General features: G+C 46.5%; 1 protein-coding gene across 6 annotated transcripts in view; it reads left to right on the plus strand.

Annotated features, from left to right (window-relative positions):
- sgcg (sarcoglycan, gamma) overlaps positions 1–22,263 on the plus strand; it is a 527,276-nt gene extending 505,013 nt beyond the window's left edge. For all 6 annotated transcript variants that reach the window (XM_069891401.1, XM_069891398.1, XM_069891400.1 and 3 more), the window contains 2 exons: positions 10,800–10,923; positions 21,311–22,263. In XM_069891401.1, the coding sequence (XP_069747502.1) occupies positions 10,800–10,923; positions 21,311–21,484 (298 nt within the window). In that variant the 3' untranslated portion in view covers positions 21,485–22,263. The remainder of the gene's footprint in view (positions 1–10,799; positions 10,924–21,310) is intronic.
- Positions 22,264–22,719: the final 456 nt, after the last annotated feature.

Consider the following 22,719-nt stretch of genomic DNA (forward strand, 5'->3'; position numbering starts at 1 on the left):
GCCAGTCGCGAGAGTGCATCGGCGACTACATTGTCCTTCCCCGCCTTATGCCGAATGCCGGTGGTAAACTCCGACACAAAGGAGAGGTGACGCTGCTGGTGGGTCGACCAGAGATCCTTTGCCATCGCGAGCGCCTTGGTGAGGGGTTTGAGGTCAGTGAAGATGGTAAAAGTCCTCCGCTCCAAAAAATAGCGGAAATACCCCACCACCAGGTACATGCCCAGTAACTCGTGGTCGAAGTCATTATACTTGCGTTCCGGCGGGCAGACCAGGCGGCTGAAGAATACCAGTGGCTTCCGATGCCCATTCACCTGCTGCTCCAGGATGGCACTGACGGCTGTGGTTGAGGCATTGATAGAGAGTGCCATATGCAGGTCATTGTGCGGGTGGGCAAGCATGGCGGCCTTCGCGAGGGCATCCTTGGTGGCCTTGAATGCGGTGCAGGCTTCTGGGTTCCAAGCGAGCATCTTGTGCTTGGCTGCGATGAGGGCGAACAGTGGCTGCATGATGCGCGCAGCTCCCAGGATGAAGCGGTTGTAAAAGTTGACCATACCTGTGAATTCCTGCATCCCCTTGAGGTTGTTCGGTCTTGGGAACTCCCTAACGGCGGCAACATTCGCAGCGGTGGGCATGGCTCCTTTGGCCTTGATGTTATGGCCCAGGAACTGCATGGACTCCTCCCCAAACTGGCACATGGCCAGGTTGATGGTAAGGCCAAAGTCGGCCAGCCGGGAGAAAAGGGAACGTAGGTGGGCCTTGTGTTGTGCCCGATCCTTGCTGGTGACAAGGATGTCGTCCAAATAAATAAAGATGAAATCCAAGTCCCAGCCCATAGAGTCCATGAGGTGCTGGAAGGTCTGAGCGGCGTTCTTGAGCCTGAACGGCATGCGCAGGAATTCGAATAGGCCAAAGAGGGTGATGATGGCCATCTTGGGTAAGTCTTCCGGGTCCACCGGGATCCACCTCGCGCCGTGCAGGTTGGGCGTAAAGTCCTGAATGTGAGGGATGGGGTAACAGTCAGGAACGGTAGTCTCCGCAGGGATGCCAGCCGCCGGAGGCTTTCGGGGCCAGGTGGAGCTCCGAGGCCCATGGGCTGTCAGACCGCCGAATGATCCCCAGCTCCAACAGGTGCGAAAACTCCTCCTTCGCAAACCTGGAGCTTGTCAGGCGGGAGCCAGCATGCCTTGGCGTGAACTGGTGAGCCCTGGGTGGGGATGTGGTGGAACACCCCATGGTGCGGTGAGGCAGCGGAGAACTGTGGCTGGAGGAACTCATCCAGGATCTGCTGGAACTCGTCTCTGGGTATGCTGATTGTGGCCATCTGCGGTTGCTCTGAGTGAGAGGCATCGAGGCGAACGGCCTGGAAGGTACGGGCGTCCACCAAGCGCCTACCTTGAATGTCCACCAGAAGCCCGTGTGCGAAGAGGAAGTTTGCACCCAGGATGGCAGTTGAGAGGGACGAGACGGTGAACCTCCACGCGAAATTCTGTTGGCCAATCTGGAAGTGGACTGTCTTGTCTCCATACATCCGGATTGCTGTTGTGTTGGCCGCACGGAGGGGAGGTCCATGAGGTTGGTTCCTGGATTCGATGGCTGTGGCTGGTATGACGCTGATCTGGGCTCCACTGTCAATGAGGAACCGCCTGCCGCTGACTGAGTCCCACGGGTAGAGAAGGCTGTGTCCTTGGCCAGCCGTCGCAGCCATTAACAGCAGCCAGCCTGGTCATTTCCCTGGAACGAGCAGGGCTGACGACACTTCCAAGCCTTGGCTCCCCAGTGCTAGTGGTAGAAGCAGAGGTCTGAAGCAAATGATGTGGCCTTGGTTATGCTCTTGGGAGCCCCTGCAGGGACTGGGTACTCTACTGAAGCACTAGGGGCGGGCTTGGCGTGGTCGTGGCTGTGCCTGTGACCTGCTGGACCACTGAGCCTTCTGAGAATTGTCCAAGCCATAGCTCTTGGGCCTTCTGGGCGACCTTCCTTGAGTCAGTGAAGCTCTCCTGAACCAGCAGCGGGCGGATGTCCCCAGGCATATGTTCGAGGAAGATGCGCTTGAAAAGTGGACAATTGGTGTGCTCACTCATGAGCGCGAGCTTCTCGTCCATCAGTTCCATTGGGGATCTGTCCCCCATGGTGTCGAGGTGCAGCACCTGAGTGGCACATTGGTGTCTGGATAGTCCGAGGGACCCGGTAAGCACTTGCCTGATGGTCTCGTACTTGTCCTCGGCGGGTGGGTGCTGAACAAGGTGCAGCATGCGTCTGGCAGTGGCCTGGTCCTGGGCAGTGACCACATCGTAGAATTTGGTCATGTCGGACGAAATCTGGCGGAGGTAAAACTGGGCCTCCGCGTGGCCAAACTAGGTCTCTAGCTCTTGAACCCAGAATTCAGGCAGTTTCACAGCTACAGCACTGATCCCAGGCTCACTCATGATGGGTTCAAAGACATTTGAACCAGTCGGGGTCACCAATTGTAGCGGCGGCCTCATTGCTCTTGCAATAACACACCAGATGAGTTGAGCTCAGTGAGCAGACTAGTTTATTGTAAGCTGCTGGGATGCATTTATGCTCCAAGCATGGACCTGTCTGAGAACCGCGCTGGAGGGCGCTGATGTGTCACGTGGTCCCCAAGCGCGGGTTTCTGAGCCCCGAGCTAGAAGGAAGGGAAACCCCCAATGGCGCCATTTTGGCTGGCTGCCCCGCCGCGTGGCTTACAAGCGGGGCCGGTTCACCTTCCTTGTGGTAAGCCACCACATACACATGTTAATGAGGAGGACCTTGTACTTCTAGAATCCCTTTCATGATATCCCCTGGTGCTTTGTTGTTTCATCATGCAACCAATTTGCTCACAGTAAGCTCCTTCCAACATGTAACAATGATCAGCCACCCGTTTTAGTGATGTTGATTGAAGATCATTCGTCAGGACACCAAGGAAAACCCCCTGCACTCTATTATATAAAGTAATTGGATATTTTATACCCACTCAAGAGGCTAGTGTAATAACACATCTAAAGTGCAGGATTGCACAGGAGGGTTGATACAAGTCAGTTCAAGGCCCAACCTTTTTTCTACTCACATACTACCTTCAGTAATCTCTTAGTAGCAGAGCACCAATGCCATAGGTGAACTGTGGTTAGTAAGGGATTATTTAAGGTGAATTTTGAGGGGAAAAAAAAGGTTTGAGAACCACTGGTATAGCTTTTGTTTAGTTTTCCATGGAAGAACTTGAACCCAGAACTTTTGATGCAGAGACAAGAGTACACCGATTGAGCTAGAGTTTGGTGCCTGTGACATAACGTCTATAAAATCAAAATCCTTGAGATAGAGACAGCAAAGTTTCACTCTCAGATGTGCTCAATGCCTTCTGCACCTGATTTGACCACCAGAACAAGGAAGAACCACTACTCAACCTATATCCCCTGATGATCCTCTGCTGTTAGCATTCAAGAATGAACTGCATGCAGCCTTTGGGAGAGGAAATTCAAGGAAAGCATCTGGTCTGGACAGTGTACCTGGCTGAGTACTGAAAACCTGTATTGACCAACTAGCTAGTGTATTCACTTCGGCAGAGCATAGCACCCACCTGTTTCAAACAGGCTTCAATTATACCAGTGCCCAAGAAGAGTGTGATAACCTGTCTAAATCACTATCGACCAGTGGCACTCATATCCACAGTGATGAAGTGTTTTGAGAGGCTGATGTTGAAGCACTTCAGCTCCTATCAGAGCAGTGACATGGATCCGTTCTAATTTGCCTACTGCAGCAATGGGTCTACAGCAGATGCTATCTCACTGGCTTTACACAAAGCCCTGGAACACTTGGACAGCAAAAATGCATACATCAAGATACTTTTTATCGACCACCCTCAAAATTAATCAGGAAGGAGGTACAGATGCCACAGGACTCACACCTCCAGGTGTGGCGGCCTGCAACTGCGGAGATTGGGCTAGCACATCATGTGGCAGCAGACGCAGACAGAGATGGTTAAAGCGACTCCTGGACAACAAACCGGCGGGGGTAGAAGCTGGGGCAGCATCAGACCAACAGCCCTAAAATGGCATTGGTCAATCTGCCCAGCAAACTCAGCAGAAACTGGCTGGGGAAGAAGGGCATTCATATGCATCGATGTTCCTGCCTGGTATTGTTATTCATCTGGTGACTCAGTCAATCAGTAAAAAAACGGCGGGAACTTGAACAGTATAAAAGCAGCCTTTCCAGTCCTAATAAACAAATGAGCTTAACCTGCCACACTCTGTGTGTGTGTGTGTGTGTGTGTGTGTGTGTGTGTGTGTGTGTGTGTGTGTGTGTGTGTGTGTGTGTGCGGTGTGCGTGTAACAGTTGGCTACACAGGTTCAGTAACAGTTTCCATCCCTAAACTCCTGAACAAAAGACTCACTCAGAAACTCATTTAAGGACTCTTACTTTTCTCATATTTATTACTTAATATTTATATTTCTGTCTTGCAGTTAGTTTGTATACATTGCTTTCTTCCTGAATACAGTTTACAGTTAACGGTAAGCAAAATTCTGCCTGGCCCGCAGGAAAAAGAATCACAGGGTTCTATGCAATGTCACGTATGTACTCCTGACAATTAATTTGTACTTTGGTAGCTAGTTTTAAAGGTCTTCTTTGGCTTGGCTTCGCGGACGAAGATTTATGGAGGGGGTAAAAAGTCCACGTCAGCTGCAGGCTCGTTTGTGGCTGACCAGTCCGATGCGGGACAGGCAGACACGATTGCAGCGGTTGCAAGGGAAAATTGGTTGGTTGGGGTTGGGTGTTGGGTTTTTCCTCCTTTGCCTTTTGTCAGTGAGGTGGGCTCTGCGGTCTTCTTCAAAGGAGGCTGCTGCCCGCCAAACTGTGAGGCGCCAAGATGCACGGTTTGAGGCGTTATCAGCCCACTGGCGGTGGTCAATGTGGCAGGCACCAAGAGATTTCTTTAGGCAGTCCTTGTACCTTTTCTTTGGTGCACCTCTGTCACGGTGGCCAGTGGAGAGCTCGCCATATAATACGATCTTGGGAAGGCGATGGTCCTCCATTCTGGAGACGTGACCCATCCAGCGCAGCTGGATCTTCAGCAGCGTGGACTCGATGCTGTCGACCTCTGCCATCTCGAGTACCTCGACGTTAGGGGTGTGAGCGCTCCAATGGATGTTGAGGATGGAGCGGAGACAACGCTGGTGGAAGCGTTCTAGGAGCCGTAGGTGGTGCCGGTAGAGGACCCATGATTCGGAGCCGAACAGGAGTGTGGGTATGACAACGGCTCTGTATACGCTTATCTTTGTGAGGTTTTTCAGTTGGTTGTTTTTCCAGACTCTTTTGTGTAGTCTTCCAAAGGCGCTATTTGCCTTGGCGAGTCTGTTGTCTATCTCATTGTCGATCCTTGCATCTGATGAAATGGTGCAGCCGAGATAGGTAAACTGGTTGACCGTTTTGAGTTTTGTGTGCCCGATGGAGATGTGGGGGGGCTGGTAGTCATGGTGGGGAGCTGGCTGATGGAGGACCTCAGTTTTCTTCAGGCTGACTTCCAGGCCAAACATTTTGGCAGTTTCCGCAAAGCAGGACGTCAAGCGCTGAAGAGCTGGCTCTGAATGGGCAACTAAAGCGGCATCATCTGCAAAGAGTAGTTCACGGACAAGTTTCTCTTGTGTCTTGGTGTGAGCTTGCAGGCGCCTCAGATTGAAGAGACTGCCATCCGTGCGGTACCGGATGTAAACAGCGTCTTCATTGTTGGGGTCTTTCATGGCTTGGTTCAGCATCATGCTGAAGAAGATTGAAAAGAGGGTTGGTGCGAGAACACAGCCTTGCTTCACGCCATTGTTAATGGAGAAGGGTTCAGAGAGCTCATTGCTGTATCTGACCCGACCTTGTTGGTTTTCGTGCAATCACTGAGGTTGAGGAGGTGGTTAGGGGACATCTCCTTGTGGTGGACTTGAAGTACCGTGACATCCCACTTTGGTGTATGTCTCGCCTGTACACAGCGAGAGGCTTACCATCTTCCAGCAGCTCCCACCATTGCTGGCATCATCCAGGCTGGTCATTCTTGGCGGTGACTTCAACTGCATCATCGATGCGGCTGGGCGATCCGGCAGTGCCGACAGCAGATTGGACAGCTCCTCCAGTCTCCTGGTGGTGCTGGTGAAGGACGCGCTGCTGAGTGACACCTTCTGCAAACCTTGCATTTGGAGCATAGCTTCAGCCCACCTGGACGAGGTTTGGACTGTTCAACCCAATCTCTGATAGACTTTGTGTTTGTGTAGAGGGCTGTCACAGTCAGAACCATGATGTTAAGCTGGTGTTTTTCTCTGACTAGTGCCTCCTTTGCACCTCCTGTCATCTACTGGAGGACTAGAACATGGGTATGGGAACATGGAAGCAAAACATGAAGTTACTGACCTCAGAGAACACAGAGGAATTAAGAGTATGCTGGTTGGAGAACCATGAAACCCTTCTTTGACATCCTAGTGAGGTGGATATGAGGGAGGAACTCTGAAAGGTGAAGTACCAGCAAGCCTTGCCATCCACCTTGGAGTCCTCCAAGATCATCTTCCGATCCAGAGTCTGCACAGTGGAGTAGGATGGGATGTGCTTATGTTTGTTCTTCCAACAGGTTCACAAAGGGATTTCTGTGATCCATGGCCTTAAGAAAGAGGATGACTCAGACCCATCCTCTCAGATGGGCATTCAGAGGATTTTCAGAACCATTTATTCTGAACTGTACGACACTAATGCTACAGATAGAATGGCCTCCCAAAACTTCCTGAACTGTATCACGGAGGTCTTAGATGACAAAAAGCAGGAATTTGTGGATCGGCTAATTACTCTGGGGGAGCTGACATACTCTTTCTGTTCCTTAGGGTCGAGCTAGACTCCTGGAAGTGATAGCCCAGCTTCTAGCTGAGTTGTACATGGCTCTGTGAGATTGAGTGTGCCCAGACTTGTTGGAAGTATACAATGCTATGCTCCTGGCAGGAACCATGTCAGGAAGGATATCTTCAATCTCATCTTCAAACAGAAAGGGGAGAAGCAGGATGAGGAAATAGAGATCCATATCATCGGCAGCCTCCCGCTGCTCTGAGTTACCATCACTTATGTGCAAGACAGGGGGTGAACAGCTTAGACCAGGAGAAGGCTTTTGACCAGATTTCATAAATATAAATGATGGATGTGTTCTCCAAACTGAGCTTTGAGGAGGGAATCCGAAATTGGATCAAACTGCTCTGCACAGACATCCGTAGTGCAGTCCAAATCAATGGGTGGGAGAAAGTCTGTAGTTAGGCAATGCAGCCTGCTGCTTCCAGTCTTATTTGTGTGCTGCATAGAAACCTTTGCTGAATCAATCAGGAAGGAAGAAGGTGTAAGAAGAGTGACATTGCCAGGAAGTGAAGCCACTCAGGTCTCTCTGCACTTTTCTTCTTGGAGCTGTCTGAGGGCAAAGACCATGTGGTTCCTCTGTTTGCGCGAAAGCCGCACTGTGATTCTGGGAGAATATTCTCAGCGACACTAGGTATTATTCTATTTAGTAGAATCCAAGAAAAGTGCAGAGAACAAAACAAAGGACTCTACATCACCTTTGTTGACCTCACCAAAGCCTTCGACACCGTGAGCAGGAAAGGGCTTTGGCAAATACTAGAGCGCATCGGATGTCCCCCAAAGTTCCTCAACATGATTATCCAACTGGCTGCATTATGGCCTAGTATGGGGGTATCAATACCTCTAAGTGGAAAGCCCTGGAAAAGATAATGGACACAGCCCAGGCAGAACTCTCCCCACCATTGAGAATGGAATGTTGCCATCAGCAAACAGCAACAATCATCAAGGATTCACATCACCCAAGACATGCAGGTGTTCTTGCTGCTGCCATCAGGTAGGAGATACTGGTGCCAAAGGACTCGCACCTCTAGGTTCAAGAATAGTTGCTACCCCTCAACCAGCTGACTCCTGAACAACACTCATTCAGAGACTTATTTAAGGACTCATTATTTATTACTGAATATTTATGTCATAAACATGTTTACATTTCTTTCTTTTGTTTACCGTTCTTTATTTTGTACATATTTCTTTCTTCTTGAGTACAGTTTACAGTTACCAGTATGAGCCTTTAGTGTTTCTGTCTCCCTCATAGTCGCATAACCAGAGGTGTTTGTGAGCCAAGACGACTTTTGACAACCCCATGATCTTGAAACCAAATCAAGAAAATAACTGGCGAGAGTTCAAGTTCAATTTGTTAGGCTGCCTCATTATGCTTGAACATATGGAAGTTATTGTCGGAATTAGCTTACTTTAATTGCAATAGTAGACTTCACACAAAAACTGGGAAATAGTGTCCCTTCACATTACTGAGTTATTTTGTATTAATTAAAATGGTATAGAAATTGTACATGGTAATGATCTCTTCACCACTTGGGACAGCAGTGGCCACTTCTTTCACTGTTTACCTCTCTGTCTCTTCTTGCAGCACCAATTCTCCTATTCGGACTTCTTGGTCAATGATAATCACACTGTTGGCTTTCAGCTGCCAAAAATTGAGGCTTGGAAACTCTCTCCTCTGTCTCCATTTCGCTGTAAGAGGCTCTTTAAAGGGAGGTGAAGAGGGCGATCAGGATCATGTATTGGAGGATGAGAAATACTAAGGAGAGTTAAAAAGTGCTTAAAAAAAACTTAGTTGGCGAGGCAGCATCCATAGAACAGGTCAGAAACCCTTCTTCAGCTGTTCTGACAAACCAGAAGAGTTGTAGCAGTACTGATTTACCCCAGTTTACAAACAATTAAAGAATACCCTCCCTCGTTTCTTTTTGCACAAAATGGAGTCATCTTTCTTTATTATCTTCAGACACAATACTGCATTCTTCATCTCCCCAAACACCACTCAGCCAAACCCCTCTGACCTTTACATTGGCTCACCGCCACACAGGTGATCCTGACGCTCTCATGCTCCTCCTCCTGCATCCGAGACCAAGCCCATGTATCCAGCCTGTACACGTGTCCGCTATTACACCCGCGTGTCGCCTCAGATAGGTCACCAGCAGCGACTGGCACCGCTCCCAACACGGGTAAGTACGCGACCATGACAGCCACCCTCCACCCACGCCCCAACCACCTCAGCCTCCAAACCTTGCAAGGAGGCGACTGAATGGATCTCTCCCACTTTGTAATGGAAGGCTGACAGTCCAGTCCGATCTCATATGATACTGCAAGGCAGGCAATGTATGCTCCAACTGGCAGGGGTGTGACTGGTCCTCCGACTCTGACCCCAACGCAAAACATGGGCTGTTGATATCCGCCGGCTTCAGCCTGTCGATGGATACCATGTCAGCTTTCCCATTTCAGTCAATCACAGTCTTTTGGTGGCGTCGTAAGACCTCCAAAGGACCATTGTAAACGGCTGAAGTGGTTTGCGAACAGCATCATGAATACAGCATTGTAAATCATCTGGCACTTATGCAACTGACAAATGTCACGTAGGAATAGGTCTGAGTAATGTCATGTTTTCTCGAAGATGATCAACATAATTCATCGGATCATAGAGTGATGTCTGTGGATTCACTAACTCTCCAGGCCAAGTCAACGTAGTGTCACATACCAGCTCTGCCACTGAACATCTAATATCTGCCTTTACAGCAGTATGCACGCCAAGGAGAACCTAGATGTATCGCCACCTGCTGACTAGGGGGAGTAGCCAATCCTTCTACCTTCATTGCAGACGTTGTGGACATAACGAGGTTGGCATGATCTGCCAAATGGTCGATGGTGGATGCTCAGAAGATACTCACCAAATGTCCTTGAACTCGATGAGATAAACATTGGAAAACCCTCTGCTTTCAGAAATCCCCTTCAGCAAAGTCTGTCCCAGGTAGCCTGTGCCATCTCCTCAGCATCTGTGTCAGTTGCCTATCGCCTAGGCTGTCATCAGCTAGTAATTCGGCAATACGAGCCTCCCGAGATGACTGAGAATACCGCAGAATAGCAGCCTTATGGATGTCGTGTGGGAGATTATTGTCCGGATCAACTAAAACAACCTCCACTTCACCATCAATCTGCTCTGGAAGATGTGCCATGAGTAAACTGAGTTTCGTCTTTCGACATCACATTGAGGGCAGAGAAACATGCCTCAATGATCATGAACCACATTATTAATAAGAAGGGAGAACTTCCAGCTTAATCTCCCTCTCTGCTCCTGGAAGAACTTTATCCTCATAACTATCCACTTGAAACTATAAGGTGCTGTGAACTCATGGGTTCATCACTTTTAGCAGGACTGATTTACCCAATTTACACACAATTAAAGAATACACTCATTTGTTTCTTTCAGCACAAAATTAAGTTGACTTTCTTTATTCTCTTCAGACACAATACTGCATTCTTCATCTCCCCAAACACCACCCAGCCAAACCCCTCTGACCTTTACATTGGCTCAGTGCCACACGGTGACCCTAACGCTCTCACTCTCCTCCTCCTGTGTCTGAGATCCATCCTATGTATGCAGCCTAATTAATTAACTTGCGCATGCGCGCTATTACTCCTGCATGTCTCCTTGGATACATCATCAGTGGCGACCGTCACCACTCCTGATGCAGGTTCATTGTGTGACAGACTCTACTCTATTTATACTCTATTATATATTATAATGCGATATCCATTATATATTCCTCAGTGTTAGTTTTTGCTTAATAACCTTTCAGATTGTTTTCCTGTGGTAAGCGTTCAATATAAATGCAAGCTGTGGCAAAATATAATAATCTGGTTTAATAAAGTATTATTTATAGATTGGCACAAGATTCTCTCAATGTAACCTTTCTTGCCCCCAGACTAGAATCTCCAACTCGTTGTTTGAGTATGGATGCACCAAAAGGTGTTCAGATCAGAGCAAGAGCTGGAAACATCGAAGCCTCTTCTCAGAAGGACATTGTCTTTCACACCAGTGAAGGAATGGTGAGTTCACTTCAAATCCACATGGATACATTCACTTCTGCCTTTCATAAAATGGTTTCAGCATTCGATGCCATCACTAGATGAAGAACTAATTTAGTTGCAAGCATTGTTTTTTAATGGAAAGAAAATATGTACAATTATTTTCTTTTTAAAAAAGATTCATTTCTGTATAGCAAATGCTGTGTTATCCTTTCCACACAGACTTAAGGGAGAATGTCCAAACTCCTTACATACACGTTGGATTTGAACGTGGGTTACTCGTGCTGTAATAGCGTGGCGACGACCATGATGCTAACTGGGACTGCCACATCTTTTAAGGCCCAATTATATCATTTTCATTCTTCAAACTTGAGAAATCAGGAGCTGTCTGCTCATCCTTTCCTACTCAGGCAAAGCCACCAGTCCAAGAAGCTCTTCCACAGACATTTGCTGCTGTCCCTCCAGAACGTCTATTCTTCTTTAGATAAGGCAACTAGAATTGAATTCAATATTCTGGATGTGGTCCCATGTATTTGCAAGAAAGGCTCTCTACTCCTTTACCCAAATCCTTACTCAGTAAAGCCCAATATACTGCACCCCTTCTAACTGCCCCCTGCACCTGCAAAGTAGTTTTAAATTACTTTTGTGTAACATCAATGCCTCTTTGAACGTCAAAATTTCTCAATCTGTCACCATTTTTAAAAAAATTGCTTTACAATAAAACATGCCCGGGAGCAGGCCCTTCTGCCCACATATCTGCACTGAATATAATGTCCAATTTAATCTAAAACTTTGCTGCTAATACATGATAAGATGTTCTTCTATTTACTGCCTATTTGTGTGTTTATCCATAAGCCTCTTAAATGCCATTGTTGGTAAAGGTTCCATTATTGCCATGTAATACTACATTTATAGAGTAAAATACATGAAATTCTTTGATTTTTGTCTACCATAAGGAAGACAGAGTCACCACTTTGTCCAGTGTCCCTCACAGAAACCTACAGCATCTGGTGTTCCTGGGCGGTCTCCTCTCCAAGTACTGACCAGTCCTGAGCCTGCTTAACTTCCAAGATCAGACAATCTCAGGTGTATTCAAGCTATTAGGCCCTTTACCTAATTTCTGTTTCCAAATCTGGAATCTGCTTCTTGGTAGCCCATTGTAGACACCCACCATTCACTGTGTTAGGGAAAAAAAACTCACCCCATCACCTTAAACACATCCTCTAGTGCTCCATAATGTTTGGGACAAAGACGTTTTTCCCCTTTATTTGCCCTTGTGCTCCCCAGTTTTAAATTTGTAATCAAACAATTCACATGTAATTAAAGTGCACATTTCATATTTTATTTATATACCTTTTGGTTTGACCATGTAGAAATTACAGCACTTTTTATACATGGTCCCCTCATTTCAGGGGATTGATAATGTTTGAGACATTTGGCTTCACAGATGTTTGTGAGTACTCAGGTAGGTTTAATTGCTTCATTGATGCAGGAATAAGAGAGCTAGACTTGCTTCTAAGCTTTTGATCACCTTTGAAGTCTGTAGTTGCCATTTTTCAACATACAGACCAGAGTTGTGCCAATGACAGTTAACAAAGCTGAAAAACAAGAATAAAACAGTAAGAGACATTGCTCAAACCTTAGGATTACCAAAATCAACAGTTTGGAACATCATTAAGAAGAAAGAGCCTACTGGTGAGCTCAGTAATTGCAAAGGGACTGGTATTCCAAGGAAGGCCTCCACTGCAGATGACAGAATTCTCATCATAATGAAGAAAAATCCCCAAACATATGTCCAACAGATCAGAAACACTCTTCAGGAGGCAGGTGTGGATGTGTCAATGACCATTGTCCACAGAAGCCTTCATGAAAAGAAATACAGAGGCTAGACTGCAAGATGCAAACCACTAGTTAGCAACAGAAAGGATGGCCAGATTAGTTCGTCAAAAGTATTTAAAAGAGCCTGCAGAATTACGGAAAAAAAGATTTTGTGGACAGATGAGAGCAGGATTAACCTGAAACAAAGTGATGGCAAAAGTTAAGTGTAAAGGTGCAATGGAACTGCCAAGAATCAAGTATGCTGCCTTTGCAAGGGTTTGCATCTTGCAGTCTAGCCTCTATATTTTTCATGAAGTCTCCTGCAGACATTAGTCATTGATATAACCACATCTTCCTCCTGAAGAGTGTTTCCAATCTGTTGGACATACGTTTGGGGATTTTTCTTCATTGTGTGAATTCTTCTGTCATCAGTAGTGGAGGTCTTCCTTAGAATACCAGTCCCTTTGTGATTACTAAGCTCACTGGTATGTTTTCTTCTTAATGATGCTCCAAACCATTGATTTTGGCAACCTTAACATTTGGGTGATATCTCTCACTGTTTTATTCCTGTTTTTCAGCTTCTTAACGGCTTCTTTGACTTTCATTGGCGCATCTCTGGTCCCCATGTTGAAAAATGGCAACTACAGGCTCCAAAGATGACCAAAAGTTTAGAAGCAAGCCTAGCTCTCTTATACCTGCTCCATTGGAGCAATTAAGTATACCCGAGTAATCACAAATGCCTGCAAAGCCAAATGTTCCAAACATTGTGGTGCCCTGAAATGGCGGACCAGGTATAAAAAGTGCTGTAATTTCTAAATGGTCAAATTTATACAATCTTGAATAATATCTGGAATATGCAATTTAATTGCATGTGAATTGTTTGATTACAAATTTAAAACTGTGGACAAATAAAGGAAAAAATACTCTGTCACAAACATTATGGAGGGCACTGTTTAAGCAGTGCATACCTGGAGATCCTTCGGAAACTGAGGACCAAGCTTGAGAAAAAAGAAAATCTGGAGGGAAAAAATCAGGATGCAACTCTCTAGCAGAAAACATTTAAGGATAATCCCAAGAGATTTAATGTTTTTTCTTTGGCTTGGCTTCGCGGGCGAAGATTTATGGAGGGGGTAAAAAGTCCACGTCAGCTGCAGGCTCGTTTGTGGCTGACCAGTCCGATGCGGGACAGGCAGACACGATTGCAGCGGTTGCAAGGGAAAATTGGTTGGTTGGGGTTGGGTGTTGGGTTTTTCCTCCTTTGCCTTTTGTCAGTGAGGTGGGCTCTGCGGTCTTCTTCAAAGGAGGCTGCTGCCCGCCAAACTGTGAGGCGCCAAGATGCACGGTTTGAGGCGTTATCAGCCCACTGGCGGTGGTCAATGTGGCAGGCACCAAGAGATTTCTTTAGGCAGACCTTGTACCTTTTCTTTGGTGCACCTCTGTCACGGTGGCCAGTGGAGAGCTCGCCATATAATACGATCTTGGGAAGGCGATGGTCCTCCATTCTGGAGACGTGACCCATCCAGCGCAGCTGGATCTTCAGCAGCGTGGACTCGATGCTGTCGACCTCTGCCATCTCGAGTACCTCGACGTTAGGGGTGTGAGCGCTCCAATGGATGTTGAGGATGGAGCGGAGACAACGCTGGTGGAAGCGTTCTAGGAGCCGTAGGTGGTGCCGGTAGAGGACCCATGATTCGGAGCCGAACAGGAGTGTGGGTATGACAACGGCTCTGTATACGCTTATCTTTGTGAGGTTTTTCAGTTGGTTGTTTTTCCAGACTCTTTTGTGTAGTCTTCCAAAGGCGCTATTTGCCTTGGCGAGTCTGTTGTCTATCTCATTGTCGATCCTTGCATCTGATGAAATGGTGCAGCCGAGATAGGTAAACTGGTTGACCGTTTTGAGTTTTGTGTGCCCGATGGAGATGTGGGGGGGCTGGTAGTCATGGTGGGGAGCTGGCTGATGGAGGACCTCAGTTTTCTTCAGGCTGACTTCCAGGCCAAACATTTTGGCAGTTTCCGCAAAGCAGGACGTCAAGCGCTGAAGAGCTGGCTCTGAATGGGCAACTAAAGCGGCATCATCTGCAAAGAGTAGTTCACGGACAAGTTTCTCTTGTGTCTTGGTGTGAGCTTGCAGGCGCCTCAGATTGAAGAGACTGCCATCCGTGCGGTACCGGATGTAAACAGCGTCTTCATTGTTGGGGTCTTTCATGGCTTGGTTCAGCATCATGCTGAAGAAGATTGAAAAGAGGGTTGGTGCGAGAACACAGCCTTGCTTCACGCCATTGTTAATGGAGAAGGGTTCAGAGAGCTCATTGCTGTATCTGACCCGACCTTGTTGGTTTTCGTGCAGTTGGATAATCATGTTGAGGAACTTTGGATGCTAGCAGGTTTATGCACTCTTGGATCGTCTGGCAGGAGGTGAGTGGCAGTGCTTGTTCAGCAGCTTCCTTTGCTGTGACAAAAGCAGCTTGTTGTTCTGGGTCCCCAAAGGAATGTGGATTTCTTACAGGAGATCCTATAGAGCAGTTTAAAGAGCATGCTGCCACCAATAACTTAGGAGGCCCACAAGGCTCTGGGTGTCTGTTTTATTTGAGGGGATGGCAAAATTCAAAGTTTCATTCTTGGCAGTCTCAGAAATATCTCTGGCCTGAGCACCACTGCATCCCCAGAAACAGGAGATTCTGGATGGGACACTGCACCTTTTCAATATTAATGAGCCAGCCCACCCCCCCCCCCCCACTCCTGTTCCTGATGGAGATTGGCATGTGAAGACCCTCTGAAACAATGGTATAATGGACAATAGACACCTCTGGGAGAGGTTGAATAGGTTGGATATTGCAGCAGATTAAACTGTGGCAGAGTGTGACTGGAATGTCTCTTGTCCCAAGTAGCTGCAAATTGTTCTTGTGAGTTGAACTGGAGGAGGAATGAAATGGAAAAGAAAGCATTCTTGTTGCAGGTCTCCGCTTGGAGGCTGTCTACAAGAGCTGATCTAAAACTTAAAACTTACCTTTCAGACAGCAGCCCTAAAAGGCTGCTCCAGCATCCCATTTGTATTGAGGGGTGTCTGGTGTTGTAGCGCCACTCACCATAAATACACGGCAGAGCAAAGGTTCTGTGGTTCCCAGGACAGTTCCAGCTGCGTGGGGGATTATGGGTAGGGAAGACAGCCATTGTTCTGGCATGTTTTGAGCTGCAGAGCGTGGTCCCGAAGGACAAAGTGGCCCAGTGAGGCTGTCACAGCCTGCATCATCTGCCCCATTTGCTTTTGCTGCCCCGCTGGCACCCACTGACAGCTCCTGCTGCCCCTGCCTTGAGAGGGTCATAGAGGGAAAGGGGTGAGTGGGGTCATCAGCCCGCCCCTAACCAGCCGCGGCTGTACGTTCAGGTCAGGCGGCGGAGCCCCGAGAAGGGTTGGAATCGGCGCCTTGGAGCTGGCCATGGTGCATTCAGAGAGGTAAGTCTTCAGACACAAGGGCGAAGAACCTCCACCTTTACAGACAGGTGCTTTCCCTACTTGAATGTGCCTAAACTTGGAGGGAGGGGGGAACAACAACTGGTTCCCCTTTGGATGTCCCAGCTGCAATCGTAGCCTGAGCAACCCCGAATATAAACTTGCCCCTGTTGGTATAAAGGAACTGTTCCTTTTAAATACTGATCCCTAGATGCATTCAAGGGAAGGCACCATTAAGACTGTTACAGGTATATGTGTCCTCAGGTCCCCAGGCAGGAGTGGGCAATGGAACAAATGTGCCCTGGCCTTCATCCTATAGGAAGGGGGTGGGGTCTTCCACCCCATGGGTGAGGGTTCCTGCTGGTGCAGATGAGATAGTTCCTGTCTCAGCAAGTCTCTGAGCTCAGTCTTGAGGACAGGAGAGACCATTTGAAGTAGGGGAGGAGCAGAGACAGTGTCATTGTCGGCAAGGGGCAGCCCTAGGATATATCCCAGGGTGGTTGTAGGTTTTCCCCTCCACAAAGCTCTTCCCACAGGGCATAAATGGCAGAGGTCAGGATCCCATTTATGCTGGCACAGTCAACCCTTGTGCGCAGCAGATCCAAGAACAGCAACCTGCACATAAAATGAGGAGGGAATGTGTTTCCAGTGCTGCCCTACAGACCTGGATGGGTGACCCCCCACTGCATGTATTCTAGCCCTTCCAGGGGGGTGATGGCATCCTGCACAATCTTCCCATTAGCCAATGCCATGATGGGAAGGACCATTGACTTTAAACTGGGGCGCAGTGGTGATTAGGTATGCTGATCATAGATAGCAAGCGTGGACATCTCCTGTAGCAGCTCCTGCCTAATCTCAGCTTTAATGTCTGGGGAGATCTGATCAGGTGGGACAGTGGGTGCGACAGCCTGGGCTGGCTCACAGGGCAACCACCAAGCTTTCCCCTACACAGCTCCTTCCAGTGCACATATAGAGCAGATGTGGGGACCCCATCAATGCTTGTGGGGTCCATCTACTCAGCCCATCCACTGGCTTTCTGAAGTCTGCTAGCATGCTGGCCAGACTCGTGAATCCCTTCCTGTTGTCGGTCCACCTGGGAATTCTGTCTCTGGGGCCTTTACTGGCTTTATTTCCCTTGTTCCAGAACATCTTCCTCTCACCAAAATCCTTGGGACCCTGCTCGAAGCACCAATTGTTATTAGTAAAGGTTCATGTGGGTCCCACAAGTTAAGAACCAGACAGAGATCGAGGTACAAAGCACAAGTTTATTCTCAAGAGATGCAGATGAAACAACGGAATCCAAACACTAAATTAACAAACACGCAGTTCGCAAGGGGATGGATATGGACTGCGGGTACAGAGGGAAAAACCAACAAAACTGAGGAATGTCACAAACATACATACGGTAAATAATCAGATCAAGGTAACACTACATGCCCCCACCCCTTGACCTGTATGGACAGGGCTCTAACTGGCCTCGGGACTCACCCCAACCCAATACAGAAGGTGATACTCACAGGCCACGAGGAACCAAAAGAGAGAGCATGGTCCTTTATAATGCTGGAGTGTCCAGCCCAGATCATTTACCAGTTACAATGGCTCAGTGCCAGGAGAGTCAATCCAATTGCAACAGCCAATGGTCCAAGGCCAAGTTCAGGCAGACTGGAGAGTGCAGTCCAGGTAATTTGCATGGTAAAACGACATGGTGTGCACTAATGGGTGGGAGGAACCAAACCTTAATTGGCAGCTGGTATGTCCTCCAACGAGGTAGGAGATACCGAGTTTACCAATACAAAAAAGATGCCGTATGTCACCTTCGTTATTTCTTTTAGCAATAGAAGAATTGATTAGATCTGACAATGATATTGAAGGTTTGAGAATGGGTAGAAAAGAACATAAGATCAGTTTGTTTGCAGATGGCGTCATCATATATTTGACCGAACCAAAAAGATCATTCATAAACTGTATTCAAGATTAAAGAAATATGGTGTAGTATCTGGTTATAAAATAAATTATGACAAGAGTGAAATAATGCCTATGGTTACAGTGTAAAAGGTAAAGTCAGTTTAAGTGGCAAACGGATGCAATTAAATATTTAGGTATTAAAGAAATGGATGGAAATACCTATAACTAACAGGAAGGGTTAATTATATAAAAATATTTCCTAAAAGTGCAATATTTATTTCATCACTACCTATATTTATATCATTAACATTAATTGTATCTCTCTCCCTATCTATATATCTCTCTCTCTCCCCTCCATCTCTCAATCTATAGCCGCTTTCAGGTGGTTGGACGCAGATAATGTGCCGGCAGACGCGGCTGGGGGAGTGCAGCTGGGACGTTCAGGTGACCGTGGAGAAGGCGCCTTTCTGTCACCTGAACGTGCCAGCTGAAGGAGAGCCACGTCCAAGTGAACACCGGCTCCTGTGGATGTAGTCCCACTGCTGCTTTCAGGTGCAATGGCGAGGGGGCGGGGGGGAAATTCTCTGAGCCGGAGAATATACCTACAGGAGGAGGATTAGGTAAGAGTGCTCCTCCTGGCCGGGTTCTCCATTTCAGGTGGCCACCCGACAGCAGCATTGGGGTAGAATAAGCAGCTTTACAGTCGGGTATTCTGGCCACCTGAAATCGGCTTAACTCTCTTTCTCTGTTTCTTTCTTGTTCTATATATATCTTTCTATTTCTATATGTCCATTTTCATGTTATGCCTCTGCCTTGAGGCCACCTACAGGAGTGGATGGAAAACTAAGAATTTACCTTTGAGACAGCAGCCGTGTCCCATTCATATCCAGAGCACCTCGTAGTACCCTCCAGATTCGATGGAGCCTGGGTGACTAGTGGCGCAGCACCACCCATCATAAATATGTGGCATAGCTCCGTATTTCCCAAAACATTTCCTGCTGTGTGGAGGATTATGGATAGGGAAGACCGCCATTGGTCTGCTGTGTTGAGGCACAGAGAGCAGCCCTGAAAAATAAAGTGCCCAGTGAGGTGCTGAGGCTGTCATAGCCTGCACCGGCTGCCCCCTACAAGCTGCCCCTGTCCAAGCAGCCCCCGCTGACCTCCCCTCCCCAGGCGGGTGGGGGCTGTCAGATAGTGGGAAGTTGGGTCGCAGACTGATGGAGTTATTAGCCCCCACCTAAACAGCTGCTTAGTGAGGCTGTACATTCAAATCGATCGGTGGAGTGCTGCACTCCACCGATTATCCCTCTCTGAGAGTGGTTGGATTAAACGGCTCTGAGGCAGCCGCCACACATTCAGAGAGGTAAGTGGATATGCATTTTGGCAGAGGTGCTCTGCCTTTACATTTGGACTTTTGCCCTATCTGAAAGGGCCTTGTATCTCTCTCTATCTCATTCTCTATTTCTATATATCTATTTCCCGCTCTAAATATATATCCATTTCTTTCTAGCTCTCTCTACTCTCTAACTCTCTCCTTATATACATCTTTTATCTATATATCTCTTTATAGAGAAAACAGATGTAAATATCGCTTTTCTCTAACTTTATTTTTCTCTCTATCTCCCCTAATCTCTCCCTATATATATATTTCTATCTTTTTCTCTCACCCTTTCTTTCTCAATATATATATTTTTTCTCTTTCTATATATATCTCACTCTCCTCCTTTTCTACCTCTCTACCTATATATTTTTCTCTTTCCTGACAAATTCTGCCTCATCTGAGCTGTTTGCACTAAAGAGGTGCCAGTTAATAATGAGGGAATATCCCTGTTAATTTTGCTCTTTTCCAAAATCTGCCTACTTTCCTGCTTCTCAGTGTCCCATTGGCTAATTGGGGGACTATAGAATACTTCCAATATCATGATTGCTCCCTTCCTGTTTCTAATTTCTACCCACAATGACTTGGTAGGCAATCACTCCACCTTCTCCAGAGGAGATTCAATGATCCATAAACCTGAACCCATGCACCAATTCTTCAGCTACGCATTCATGTGCCAAAACTTCCTATCCTTGCCCTCATTAGTGTGTGGTCCAGGGATGCTGCTCTTTACCTTCCTCCCATCTATGTCATTGGTGCCAATGTATACCACAAAATCTGGCACTCTCTCAAGAATTCAGTGGACTCAGAGATGTCTCTAACTTGGAGGCAACATACCATCCGAGAGTCTTGATCCCTTCCACAGAATCTTTTGTCTATTCTCCTTACCAATGAATCCCCCATCACTCCTTTCCCCTTCTGAGCCATAGAGACTTGACTGCTGCAGGTTTTCCATAGTTGGTCATCCCTTTGAACAGTATACACTTTGTTGAAGGGAATGCCCACAGGGTTAGCCTGTACTGACTGCTTCCCTAAAACTAATGTCTATCACTCCCTCTGCCTTCCGAATGATCATTTCATCCAGTTCCCTAACTTGGTCTGTGCAGAGCTGCAGCTTGATGCCCTTCCCACAGGTGTCATGATCAGGGACACTTGTGCTGTCCCAGATTTCCCACATCATCCAAGAGGATACTGTCCTGGCTGCCATTCCCACAGCTTATACTGTTCAATAAGACCTCACCTGCTCTTACCTCCAGTTTCTTATGGAAAACTTTTTGCTACTGCTGTTACCTCTCCCCTTCCTCAGCCTCTGTTTACCAAAGTCTCTAAGCCTACTTACACTGGCCACTCCTACAATAGTTGCTCCATAGTGGTCACACTTGACCTGCCCTTCCTTTTATTGCTTCGAGTTGATCAACCAATCCCTCACAAGCATGTACCTTTACTGGTGCTTTTTAATGCTCCCACTCCAACTCTTGCCACTGCTGTAAATTGTATGAAACATGGGCATAAATCAAAGCAACACAGTTTATACCCTTATGTGAAGGAGTAGAAAGTTACCAAATTTTATGTAAAACACAATCCACTGGAGGAACTCAGTAGGCCAAGCAGCATCAATGAAGGAACAGGAATGATTGACGTTTTGGGTCAGAACTCTGCTCCAGATTCCACCATGCGCAGTCTCTCGGGTTTTAAGATGATGCTAAACATTCTTTTGCTGATATCAGCAAACAGTGGAAAATCAAAGAAAACTAATTGAAAGAATTGCAATTATGATTTGCATTATATGTGTAAAATATTGTAAGATGTAATGCAGTAAAAATAATTAAACCATTCTGTTTTCCATTCATTAACAGCTGGTACTAGATGCCGAGACAGTGAAACTACCCAAGTTGCCTCATGGCTCACAGGGTGGATCTGCGAGCTCTCAGGGACTATATGAAGTCTGCGTCTGTCCAGATGGAAAGCTCTACCTGTCTGTTGCAGGAATTGGATCCACCTGCCAGGAATACAGTCGGGTCTGCCAGTGAGCTTCTTGGCTTCTTCTCAAATCTTGACCCATCACCCCAGCTTTTGAAAACATTTAAATATTTTCCTCAATAAATACTTACTTGCAAGTATCAGTACCATAGCATCACAAAGAAAGTGGTAAAAATGTTCCTTCCAAGAACACATATTCAGAACTGTATCCACGATCACCCTAAAATTATAGAAAAAAATTCTAGTTACAATGGACAAAAAGAGCACAATTCGGAACCTTCATTTCAAACCAGTGGAGGCAAAAAGTGACTTGAGGTCAATTGCCATTGCCGCACAAACAACTGTTAATAGCCCCACAAAATGGATTGAAGTGAGATTTACTACCAATGGTTGCTCAGCTCCTATATTGAAACATTTTTATAGGAAAGAATTATGGTCTCTGAATTATAGATCAATATTTTCTATTGGTGCATCTGTCTGATGTCTACATCTCCCAACTCCTACTTACACTGATCTGTGAGATTCATTTTTTTAAATGATAAAAGTACATTGTATTTAATTAAATTTTGATACACTCAGCAAGCAGCAGGGACTTGGTTGATTTTGACCTGTGTCTGCTAGATCTCTATGCAATAACATTTTTTTTCCTTTTTCTGCAATAACACTTGAACCACAAGAGCTGTGCTTTTTGTACAAAACTACAATGTGGAATAAAGTATCAAAGTTTTACCATCTATATGTGAGCCACAGTTATAAAGCTGCAGTACCCTTTCTTAATCTTTTTATAAAGCTATGTTGAAATGTATAAAATAAAATTACACCAACCCTACCTGGATTTGTGAGGTTATTTTATCCCTATTAAAGTACAGTCTAGCTGGAGGATCATGAAAGCAGATTTAAAACAATTGGGAAATAATCAGAGGGGTGGGGTAAGGAATTTTATTTTTGAGCAGGAAATTATCATCATCTAGAATTCATTGCTTCAAAGTGTGGTGAAATCTGATGTGTTTCTATCAGGATACCTTTTATATCATTTGAACATTAAACTACCTGGCCCATTAAGTCTGCCCTGCTATTCAGTTTAATAATTCTAATCAACTCAAGTCTCATTGCTGCCAGCATTTAATTGCCTAACCCTAATTTCCCTTGGAAGGAAGTGCAGAGCCACCATCTGAACTGCTGTGTTCCCCATAGCCCCAATTCCCTGACCTTTCACTTCCGCTTTGAATACATCTGATGATTTAATCTCCACGATAATCCAGAGTGGAAAATTCACCAACCTTTA

The sequence above is a fragment of the Narcine bancroftii genome, chromosome 7, assembly GCF_036971445.1.
Source record: "Narcine bancroftii isolate sNarBan1 chromosome 7, sNarBan1.hap1, whole genome shotgun sequence".
Classification (NCBI taxonomy): domain Eukaryota; kingdom Metazoa; phylum Chordata; class Chondrichthyes; order Torpediniformes; family Narcinidae; genus Narcine; species Narcine bancroftii.